General features: G+C 38.2%; 1 protein-coding gene across 1 annotated transcript; it reads right to left on the reverse strand.

Moving 5' to 3' along the window:
- Window positions 1-4,449: 4,449 nt before the first annotated feature.
- On the reverse strand, window positions 4,450-11,953 carry ostm1 (osteoclastogenesis associated transmembrane protein 1). Its single transcript, XM_034699815.1, has 6 exons — window positions 11,468-11,953; window positions 10,881-10,995; window positions 9,910-10,007; window positions 9,712-9,822; window positions 7,581-7,746; window positions 4,450-5,555 (listed from the first exon to the last, which is right to left on the reverse strand). Exons 1-6 carry the CDS (start codon window positions 11,858-11,860, stop codon window positions 5,503-5,505), a joined length of 936 nt encoding a protein of 311 aa, XP_034555706.1. The 5' UTR covers window positions 11,861-11,953; the 3' UTR covers window positions 4,450-5,502.
- Between the last annotated feature and the right edge of the window lie 510 nt (window positions 11,954-12,463).

The following is a 12,463-nucleotide window of genomic DNA, read 5'->3' on the forward strand; positions in this document are numbered from 1 at the left end:
TGAGTCATTTTCATTTTATATGTTGTTTACGCTAATTAAGCCAAGCAGAAGAAGTTTTACAGCAAAAAAATACTTTTAACATTTTTTTTTTTAACTTTAAAAAGGGTCGATTTGACCCGCAACACAACAGGAGGGTTCAAGGAATATTTTGGTCTATATTGACTAAAAAAGGTCCATTAAGTGTGAATTAATTGTCAATTAAGGTCAATATGATAAAACAGTCCAAGTTCGTCATCACCCAATATTACAAAGTATGCTTCAAAGTGCTACAAATACAATAACATCTTAATGTGCATCATTTTTACTGCCTAAAGGTGACCAAAAGTACTCATAAAATATTCAAAACTCAGTATTAGAATAGTTTTAAAAATTTAAATAGCAAAACATAATTGATGCAAAAGCCTCATACCTGGATACTGAGAAAAAAACAGCCCTTTACAGAAATGTGTACAAACACTCATAGCCTGATTAATAACAGCCCTGAGGGGAAAGGCTAAATAAGGTTGAAGGCTAATGTCATTATGTCTTTTGTCATTTCTGTTTTTGGTGCAAAGTCTGCTCACAATGACTGAGATTTCCTTTGTTTTTAACACAAACCTCAGCACATTTTTTCCCCCTTAATCCAGCAGAGAAGTGGAGCAGGCAGTCCAGCTCAGGACGGGACAGGAGTCGCTTTACAAAATCACATTAATTTCTACCACATAAACTGACATGGTCACAGCAGAATTATGGCCCAAGTCATTTTATACTGTCAAAGCTCATTGTGAGTGGATTAGGTGTACAATAATTATACATGGCATTAGGCCCTGATTACTGCTGGATTGTGGGCTTTTTTTTTTTTTTTACTGCTGTGACTGCAGTCGGGTCAGTGAGGAAGAATGTAAAGTGCCCCCATTATTCTTTTAAACTGACCAAAACAAACACACATACAGTAGCCTGTTTGAAACAACAAATGAGCTTTTAGGCTATAGAGGTGCACACCTTAAACTTTAGTTAATAGGAGAAGGTTGTTTTGAGGCAATCTAAGAAGTCCAGCCATCACTCTGTTTTTCCTTAAAACGATTGCCAATAAAGAATCAGACCTTCAGTATCCGTCTGTCAAGCTGAAGTATGAGGGACCACAGATGAGGAAACTAAGATCCTGTTTTCTTAAATCAAACATTGAGTCAAAAGCTTAATATCATAGAATAAAACCTCTTGTATGACATGCTCTGGCTCTCACCTGTCACATGTCAGCCTCATGCAGCTCAACTGGAGAATCACATTAAGCCAACATGAGTATGTGTTGATGTGGTTATCTGAAGCTTTGCATTGATTCAAATGTGTAGACTGGTTCAAAAGAAGAAAATGCATCGTTATCATGTGTGACAGCTGTATCACCACCTAAGAAGATTTTAGATATTTAATGACTGAGTCTATTGATTGTTTTATCATGTGGTGAAACACACTATAAGGTAAGTGAACAGTCTCTGATGGGAAATAAGCAACAATCAATATGTACTTGAGCTCACGATGTTACTCTATACTCCAATATTTCCACCAGTAGCTTTATCCTGTTACTTCAGAAACAATTTGAATGCAGGCATTTTGTGCTTGTAATGAAATATTTGTACGCTGAGGGTTACACTTTTGTTCTAATTAAATTAGTTGAATGCCTGCCCACCTCGGGACAGCAGTAAAGTGAAGCATCTGAAGATGTTCCTGTCTGCAGGAGTGTATTTGTATCATTACCTGTCAAAATATCTCATTCTGCTTAATATAAATCACACAGACCTGACAAGTCCAGATATAAATCTTTTTTCAAGACATTAAAAGACAGAAATAATGACCTGATTGATTGTGATCAGTGAAAATTGCAGCAAAATTTATTATGTTTATTGAAACAAGTCAGGAAACTTATCCAAGAAAGAAGTCAATACGGATTCATTTGAGCAGTGTTTTAGGTCTTTATTTTTGCCTTGTTGTGACTTTAAATAAGATTCATATCTGGACTTGTCAGGTCAGTATCTTGTATTAATTGTAATGAGATGTTTGGACCAGAAATGAGAAAAGAACACTTGGTACGACTGAGATTTTTGCAGTGCCGGCATGTTTTCAGATATACTTAATCTGCTTTTAACACATATTTGTGTCTGATGAGATTAACGTCAGAGAATTATCATGGTTATTTGAGTTGTTAAAAACTGGAGCCTTTCCCTCCTTATCCATACAGGCAACTAAGACAAGTGTCTCTGAGACTCAACAAGGAAGAATGTGCAAAATGAATATGGTATGTTCTCTGTTCTATACTGAGCTGTATGCTGAGTTCTGTTTTGTGGTATGCAGGATATTATTCCATTCCATTATTTGTGTTATCTCTTACTTTGCTTTTTCCACATCACACTTCTGCCTCATAAACTGGACGTAGCTTCACAAAATCACATCTGTAAGTGCAGAGCATAAAGAGCACTATTCTTCATCAGTCTCTCTGCACCATGTATGGAAATTATGATGGCCTACTTATCTTTAAATATAAATTCTGTTATGTTTTACACAGTGAAACTCAACCACACAAGTAACATTCAAAATGAGCTCCTCCTATCATGTGTCAGTTCAATCCCATTTAGATGTTGACAGTGGTGGACAGTAACAGTAACAGAGTAAATTTACTGGAGTACTGTACTTAAGTACAGTTTTTGAGTATCTGTACTTTACTTGTTAATTATTTTTTGGGGGAACTTATTACTTTCACTCCACTACATTCAGAAGGCAGTTATTGTATTCTTTACTCCACTACATTTCTATCAGTGCTCTAGTTACTCACTACTTTTGCTTTGAAGTCAGCTCATGAATTTCCTTCTCTTTTTCTGAAATCTGATCCCTAAGACAGTAAAATGTGTTTGTGTAGTTCTGTCTGTCTCAGTGGTTTAGTCATACCTGTATATCGTGCGTCTCCACGGTTGAACGTGGAGCAAACACAGAGCAAATTTCACTCAGATCAGGCAGTTCATTTAGAGGTGGTAATGATGGCTATAATTCTCCACCTGAGCACCCATGTCCATATCTTCAGCCCGTGTTAGAGGTTTTTGAAATGAAGAATGAAACGTATCATTTGAAATGTTCTCCCTGTTTCCCACTCTGCCCAAACATTCAAACATCACAGTCCAACCTGAGAAAGCGTGTTGAGCTAAGTTACATTTGTTTCATTCCAGATGAACATTTCAAACTAAATTGTTTGTGTTTGGAGTAACTTAGCTTCTGTTTTTATTCCATGGTATAGTTTTTAGAGATTTCAAGTAATGATTTCTAAATAAACATAAGGTAACAGAATGTACTCCTATGTTTTCTTGACTTCACTCATGTTTGTGAAAATACAAGATTTTGAGATATTTTAAGAAGAACTTTGAATACTTTAGTATTTTTAAAAGCAAGTACTTCAGTACTTTAACTCAAGTAATACTTTGACAGAGCAACTTTCACTTGTTTTGGAGTAATGTTTGACCTGGAGTATCTATACTTTGACTTAAGTAATGAAGATGTATACTTTGTCCACCACTGCATGTTGATGCATCTCTGATCATAATCTGATAATAGAAAATAATTGTTTTATTGTATAGGTCTAACGAATAGGGGCATCCTCCACAATGTGAAGCCTGCAACCAGTGGCCTTGCACTCCAGCAAAAGTCTCAGAGCAGTATGACTTCTCTATATATTGTGTCTTTGTTTGGGCATTACTGACACAATAAGTGTAGTATCTGCATATTCCTTCAGCTCTGCCTTTAACTCAGAGGATCAGGAGGAGCTGAAGCTTTTCCATAGGTCCTCTGGTTCACGTGGCGGCCTCGGGTCCACTTCTCTTGGAGCTTTTCCTCTGACTTTCAGCCCCGCTTAAAGACCCGGTGTGCGCCTCAGAAAAGCAACGAGGCTTAACGGGAATCAAAGCTGTCATTCTTGAGCGCACGAGCCGCTCAACACCCTTCAGTGCGCGGGGGCGCGGATGACAAAAGGCCGTGTTTTTAGCGGCTCTGCTGCTGGCCGCAACCGGATCATATGACTCGGCATTTCCGTAATGCTCTTAAAGCCGCTGATGGCCAGCAGTGGCTGCGCTCCACAAGACCAAAAAGCCAAAGGAGTTTAACGGATGTGTTGCTGCGATTATTCGGCCAAGTATCTTTATCCCACTTTTAGATTAGCTGCTAATGACGGAGGGAAAAACCTTGTTGCAAGATCAACACAAGGCCACGTAACCTGAGAACAAGGGCCATTCCTGTGTGAAGAAACAGGTTTAACACAACAGTGTGTATGACAACATTGTGACAATGAAGCCCTCATTCATCAATCAAAATGGATACTTCAATCATAACTGAATGATGTGTACATTTAAATGAGTGACATATAAATGAATGAATGGGAACTGTGAACAAAGGAGTCTTCCAGTCAATAGAAGAGGAAATGACAATCAGCAAAAGTTGGTTCAATAACGACACATACATCTTTATTTATGAAATCAGTTGGTTTTAAAATGTCTTTACAGCAAATGCATTTCTGTTAGGCTTATTCATCACTTCATTACCCATAAAAGAGGAGACATCAGCAAGATGAGCGGTCAGAAACCCTTAACAAATTAAGTTAAACATCAGAGGAAGACCACAACAAAGCACATTCAAAGCTTAATGCAACCACAGGATATATTGAATAACAGGTAACATCACAGTGAGCTACTTTGGAGTGCTCTTACAGTGTGTGTGTTATGTTTTTATTAACTCCACCCCCACTCCCATCCCCCCCTTCTTCTTACAGCAGATGCATGTCACCACTAATGGACATCAAGTGGTTCCTTTTTGCAGCTTTTTTCGGGACATTCGTACATTAGAGACAGGAAAAAAACATTTCTCAACCCATAGATAGAACACGAACACACACACACACAAACACACACACCCACTCATTCTCTTGACCACTGTGTCACTCACACTGCAGGATGAAGATTGTTTATGAAGAAAGGCAGGAGAGACCAGGATCTGTGTGGGGACTGTGTGAGCGAACCAAGAAGAAACATGAACAAATATCTGATCAGTAATTTAAAAAATAAGATCATTTTAGTCCTGGCTTGTTGAGATCCAATGTCAGAAAATAAAGCTGTTATTAAATAATGTAAATAAGAAGCAGACTCAAACAGTCTAGGAATCATTTCTGTATTTTTCTATTTTTGTTTGTGTTAAAAATCTCAGAAAATCTGTGTTCAAACATTTATTTATTGCACTAGTAGAGGAAGGTTTTCGGGATATGAGTGTGAAATAGTTCATGCCTGGAGCATTCTAATTTCACTTTCATTCATATAGATCCGTGTAGTCCTCTTAATACTGACTGGTATCACAGCATCCTGAAAAAACTAACAGGAAAAGCTGCAGTTCATTCCTTCATGTTTATCAAAGTCAGTTGAACCTCAGGCACCAAACGCTCAGGAGTCATTTCTTCTCCAAGATGGACACCCTCTTTCCCAGTCATCAGCTGTCTCCACGTCAGTTCTGTTTGTCCTGGATGTTTATGTTGGTGTACGACTTGGCCCGTTTGGCTGCAAAGACACAGACATAACATTATTTTTCATGATGCACACTGAAGTCCAACTACAACAGCTGATCACAGCTAGGTGTTACGAGACTTGACTATTGGCACGAATAACTCCCGCTAGACGCAGAACAAGGCGTGCTGTTCTGTGTCATTTTCAGTTCTGCTATGTTTGATTCACTAATTCAGAAAAGAAAAGTTTAACACTGGAGATCTTTAAGTGGCTGTACAAAAAAGTGTATAAAAAATATTTATTTATAAATTTAAAGCCATGGAAGGGATAACCAAACAACAAAAATACTAAAATTAACATTACACAGCGGTCTACAACCTATCATTAACGGAGAGGGTATTGTAAAATAAAATGCAACTGGTCTGAGATTAAGTTGGATGACAAAAAAGAGGGGGATGCTGCAAGGTCAGGTCCAACCAAGGGGTTTTTGTTTACTTATGTTACACTGCTCTGTAGTTTCAGGCCGTCTCTGGACTTCTCTTTCAGCCATAACAAAAAAAGACAGACTTACAAGACCAGTCAAAATTTTGGAAACACCTTCTCATTCAAGGGTTTGTATTTATTGTAATTATTTGAAACACTGTAGATTAATACTGAAGACAATCAAACTATGAAAGAACATATGTGGAATTATGTAATGACCAAAAAAGTGTTCAACAAACCAGAATATGTTTTATATTTTGGATTCTGTAAAGTAGCCCCCTTTTTCCTTCATGACAGCCTTGCACACTCTTGGTATTCTCTCAGTCTGCTTCATGAAGTGGTCTCCTGGAATGGTCTCTAATTAACATGAACCATGTTAAGAGTTCATTTGTAGAATGACTTGCCTTCTTAATGTGTTTGAGACCATCAGTTGTGTTGTTCAGAGGTAGGGTTAGTACACAATGGATAGCCCTATTTGACTACTGTTGTAATCCGTATTATGGAAAAAACAGATTATTTCATAGTTTTGATGTCTTCAGTATTAAAATACATTGCTAAAATAATTAAAACAAATCAAAAACATTGCATGAGAAGGTGTGTCCAAACTTTTGACCAGTAGTGTATATCAAGCCTTAAAAGTGAGACACCATTCTCAGTTCTTTTTATCAGACGAGATGTTCGATGATAACAACGAAGGAAAGTAAATTATTGTTGTAAAGAACCATAACCTGTAGGAAGTAGTCCGGAGTGAGGTTGTGCATTGTTTTTGTTCACAGAAGAACACCATCCCAAGGCTGACGTACAAGTTATCAGAAGTCCTGAGCTCGGGAAGCAGCAGCTCAGCCCTGCTGCAGGTCTGGGATTTGATGCTCTTAGAAGTGTTTTGAACTCTTTTACTCTTAGCTAAACTTTCCCAGTAAAGTGTCCGTGTAACTTTTAATTTGTGTTAGAGTGAGCAGAGCTCAGTGGGGACATTTAAAAAGGTTACTTAGTCAGGCACGTGTTTATGTTTAATAGTTTTTTAATTCGCACAAAATGAACAGAGAATAATGACGGCTGTGTGAAGTAGGATCATTAGTATGGAAATCCTCACATTTTTTCTTTTCAAGTATGACTCTTTCTTTACTTCCTTCTGTGACATATCGAAACTGCAAACTCATATTAACACTTCAGATTCTGCATTTTAAATCCTCAAGTCAACTAAGCTGTATTCTATAAATCCCAATACCTGGAACTTTAATCTGGTACCACAAATCTGTTGGAATGAGTAGTTCCTGGTATGAGTTGTTCCTGCACAAGGCTCAATTTGTCCTTGACCATCAGAAGCCAATTGCCCCACCCCCAATTCACCCAGCAGCCAAACCAAAGCCGACCATCACACCCTGACACACACAAAAAAACAAATCCTCCACATTCTCAATGATCCAGAGGTTTTCAGAAGGCAACCCCACCACGCTTTAGAACAACCCTGAGCCCCCTTTCCTCCATTCCACATATCACAGTCAGTCAAGCCCCCTGTCCCCCTTCACAAAGACCCACAAACCCCGTCAAAAAATCTGCGTGAGTGACAATAGGCGAATTAAGCTGGTTACTCACGGTGTATGAGCTTGCGTTTCTTTTGTTCAGAGTGAAGGAAGCTGCTCAAGTAGAAGATGATAGGCAGAAAGAGCATGAAGCTGGACACGGCGATGACAGGCCCCGTCTCCAACCGGGGGAACGAACAATTGAAGTTCTTACTCCACAGTCTGCGGGTCATGTTCATCTGCAGGCAAAGAGACGAACGCAACATAAACTTCTGCTGACCCCAATTATAAGACAGGGTTTCCATTAATTCAACTCTTTCCCAAATACTGAGTTCATTCAGAGATATTTGTTGCATCTTCGAGTTCTTACTGACAGGGAGAGAGTTCAGGAGAATAATCCAAAAACACACTTTAACCTGCATTTCTGATCACACTGATCCAAGCTCACATCTCATTATTAGCTTCATAGTATATCTAGTTTGTTTTCTCAAAGCTCTCTTTTCAGAGATATATAATTTATAGGCTAAAATATTTACTTAAAAGAAACTTCCTGTCAGACCAATAATCAAATCAGTAAAATGAATAGTCCCTGTCCTGTGGGTGCCTCTGTCTCCAGGTATCAGTCAAATTAAATTCCTTCATGAATGAAATAGTGGATTTGGCTGCTCTGGTAAGAGGGGAAGGTTTGTCAGATGATCTATCAAGAACTGTTTCCAAACAAAAATTAAAATCCCCTCCCTCCAGAAGCCATCCAGATGCTTGAGTTATCCTAAAGAATACATCTTGGATAAGCAGGGGATCATCAAAATTAGATGCATAAATATTCATCAAGGTCCAGTTTTCTGAGTACATTTTCCCCTTTACCAAAACAAACCTACCTGATGGGTCAAATACAGTTTTTGTTGCCAGAAATGGGACATTTTCATTTATCAAAATAGCTGTTCCTCTCGCTTTGGAACTAAAAGATGATGCATAAACTTGGCCTATCCATTCTCTTTTCAATTTTTTATGTTCGCTGTATAGCGAGATTACTGTAAGTAAATAATGTCTGTTTTTAGTTTTTTTGTATAAACTCTTTTCCTCTTGATTGGAGAATTTAAGCCCTTTACAATAAAGGTTACAAATTTTAATGGACTTATCATCTGCTGTATTTAAAATAAATAGTGGTCTGATCAATAATCCTTTCATGTAGATAATCACAATTTACACCATTATTCCATCGTATAAAGTGGTCTGAATGCCTCTCAAAAAACAAAACAATACATGAAAAAACAAAAAAGTAATAAAAAAAATAACACGTAACAAATCAGTAAGAGCGGCCAGATTTTCATTCAATGTTTTTTCTATGTTTGATAATTAATGAAATATAATAAATGTGTTTGTAAAAGAAAACTATGAGTTATATAAGATTTTTCCAACACCGTACAGTCTTCATCTATAGAGCACCATACTAAGAGTGATTTTTCTGTGGGGGAACATAAATAGTGTTTGTCTATTTAATATATTTATGCATATAACACAAGGCACTACAGTTCTGCTAGATCTATTACTTAAAAAACGGAGCACCTTCTGTGTTTTGTTTTGTTTTTAGAACCACTAATCTTCATGAATTTTGACTCTTGGCACAGATTCTGGGAAGGACTTCTTCCCTTCTGTAAAGCTGGGGTTGGTAGTCAGATTTAGATAAATTTTTTGTTATACTGGTTAAAATGATCTTTATATCCCAATGGCAATCAATACATAATGTGTTCTTAAAAAAAAGAGTGAAAAAAAGCTGCTATCTACAGCAGGAGTAAACCTGGGAAAACACCAACCAATCCCTGCCATCAGGAGCCAAATTATGAAACCAATCATATCGTCCTGCCGCCTGCTGAGGGTACAATCCATGTTTGTTTGTGTTTTTACCTTTCAATATGATAATGTTTTGGTGTTTTCTTACCGCTGAGTGAGACATGAGTTGACGTTGTGCAAAACAAACGATGTGCTGAGGACCGGTTTTGAATCAGTCACAATCATATTGTCACGAATCAGTGGCGCTCGTGCATGTGAGTGGGAGCGTCATTTTGGAGGAGCTCCGAGGGAGGGGGGAGGGGTTAGACAAAGTCCTGAGGAAATGCTACATTCAAATTCATGCTAGTTTTCCGTGACTACCAACCCTAGCTTTAAGAGGATTTTTTATAATTCTCTGCTCCTAAAAAACATACCGCATCCTCTATGTCGATACACAAGGTCTGATTCTTGTCCATCCCGGTGTACAGCTCATTCAGATGGCTGTACGGGATCTTACAGATAGTGCACAGCTCTGTGTGGTTCCCCTGTGAGAGAAAACAGACGTCAAATTGAGCCTCTCAATGTAGACTTCAAATGGATGTAGAAACATCTCAGATTCATTTCGGGCGTACCGGTGAATACTTCTCAAAGCAGGAGAGCGTCTGGTTGAGGACGTTCATGAAGTAAAGCGTGTCATTGGTCAGACTGTCCAATTCTTCAGTGATGCAATCTGCAGGAAGGGAAATAAAAACAACCATGAGCTCTAGTCTTTTCATTCCATGATACAGTCATCAAATGGAACCAGGCATGTCAGTATTATATGATAACTTTTTGAATCACCTGTCTTTAACTCATACAAGAACTGAACCACCTGTTTTAAAAAGCAGAAATGTTTCATGAGCTCATAAGCATCACATTTCAGTGAAAAGGTGGATGGAAATCATACTGGAGCTAACGCAATAACATAATAAGATTACAGAATTAGTTGATTTACAGGAAATCAAACTGCACGACTGGGATGTTAAATTATTTGTTAAAGGTGCCATGTTTCCACCTTTTTTGGATGTGAGGATTTGTTATATGTACTTTTCTTATCTGAAATGAAACCAGATATGTTGTATTTGATGTTGGGGTTTTTATAAAACATACTTTCTGGTAAAATTATTTCAGGCTCAGGGAATTTTTCAAGCATTTTCCACTATGTTCTAACAGTTTCAGACAATATATATAAGAAATATGTTGTTTTTGGAGATAATTAGTTGTGTCAAACTTCATAGACATGAAACACATGTTCTCATACAGGCAGAAAACTGTGTACAGAGCTGCCTAATTGATGGAATTAAAATTTAAAAACAGGTAGAAGCTGCTATGACTTATGTTTGTTATACACATTGATGAGGAAAATGTAAGTCCTGGCATGTTAGTTAAAGCATTCTATAGAGATAACTCTGAATGCTGCCTCCATCTGACCCTGACGGCTGACACCTTACCTGTACCTATAAATTCCAGTTTACACAAATACACTCAGCATCTATTCTGATTGTTCTGTGGTCATAAATGGAAAACTCTTAAGAGTCTTATCTCCCTGCTGCTTATAACTTACTTTTACAGTTTGATTTTCCCCACAGATCCTCCAGGTTGCTGTAAAGCACATAGACCAGCATCAGACGATCACTGCGCAGCAGGCTGTCCCTGCAGCTCTCATTACCAGGACCTATCTGAGGACACACAGGTACAATTCAGCATGTTATTCCTCTGCACATGTGGTAAAATAAAATAGAATAGAATAGAATAGACTGCCTTTATTGTCATTGCAACAAGTACAACGAAATGTAAAGGTGCAGTCCTCATTAGGTGCCAAAAAAACAACAACAACATACAAACAAATCACAGAGCAGCAAAGTTCACACTTGAGAGTGATTTTTTTCCCCAGTCTTATTATTGCACAGTTTATGTTATTATTGCACTTGTGTATTGCACTTGACTATATTGCACAAAGTCAGTGGTAGACGGTCATCTCTAACAGGGCAGCTTGGTACAGACAGAGTCATGATGAGTTACACTTCCTAAAAATGGTCATAAGCACAAGACTCGTGATCATGAGACAGCTGCGGCCTGTCCTCTTTACTGAAGCAGCCTGCCCACAGTCCACACTCAAACACAGACACATTCTGATATTCATGCAGGTACCTGCTCTGAGATGTTGAAGTAAATTTCATTGAGTCTGCGATAGCTGGAGTAGCAGTTCTCGCAAACCTTCACCGGCCGGGCTGCAGGTACCAGGCAGTTCACATAGGAGACGTATCTCTCTCCGAATATGTGGAGCATGTCGCTGCAGTAGTCACTGATCTCCAGGTCTTCAGGGAAAGAAGACAGCAGGTTGATGGTGAACCCGGAGCCGTCAGCAGGCTTAAAGATAGGAGAGTTAGCCGCAACAGCTCCAGAGGCAGGATTCAAAATAGAGCTTTCCTTTAGTTCATCCGCTGAAACTGAAATGCTGCCGTTTACTTCATCGCTAGACACAAGAGAATAAATATTTAACGCAAACAAAACCCAAAACGAGCTATTTTTAAAAGGAGACATCCTCGAAAGGAGAATTAATGCATCAAGTACTCTTCTTTCAGCCCAAACAACTCATGACTTCCTGGTTAGCTCCGAACTTGATCATGTGACAGCAGCCTGAAATATCGCGAGAACTCCTCACTCACGAGACAGAGCAGCATCTCTGCCACTTCTCATTCAATACCTTCTTCAATAAGAATAATTCATGTTTTAAAAGAAAGAAGAAGTGGAATTTGAAGGTGTCTGTGAAGAATATGATATTTCATGTTTATAGCCTACTTCTACTACTTAAAAATAGAATAAAATGAAATTTATAAAAGACTAATTAATTTAGAAGCTTTATAATTATCTTTATTGTGTCACATTTATTTGACTTCATTGTGATTAACCACAAGCTAACTATAATGTTTATTCCCCTTTTTGCAAACACTACTAGTCCACTACTAATCCACTGCACAAGCACTACTATATTACAGTTTTTCTCATTTGTTTACACACAAATACTGGTACTTGAGACACAATGACCACAACATGTAACCCATGCACCAACCCCCTGAACCAATTCTGCTAAACTACAAGCACAATTCCTGCTTTATACTCAAATTGCAGCTCTCAAACACACTT

Source organism: Notolabrus celidotus, chromosome 13 (assembly GCF_009762535.1).
Source record: "Notolabrus celidotus isolate fNotCel1 chromosome 13, fNotCel1.pri, whole genome shotgun sequence".
NCBI lineage: Eukaryota > Metazoa > Chordata > Actinopteri > Labriformes > Labridae > Notolabrus > Notolabrus celidotus.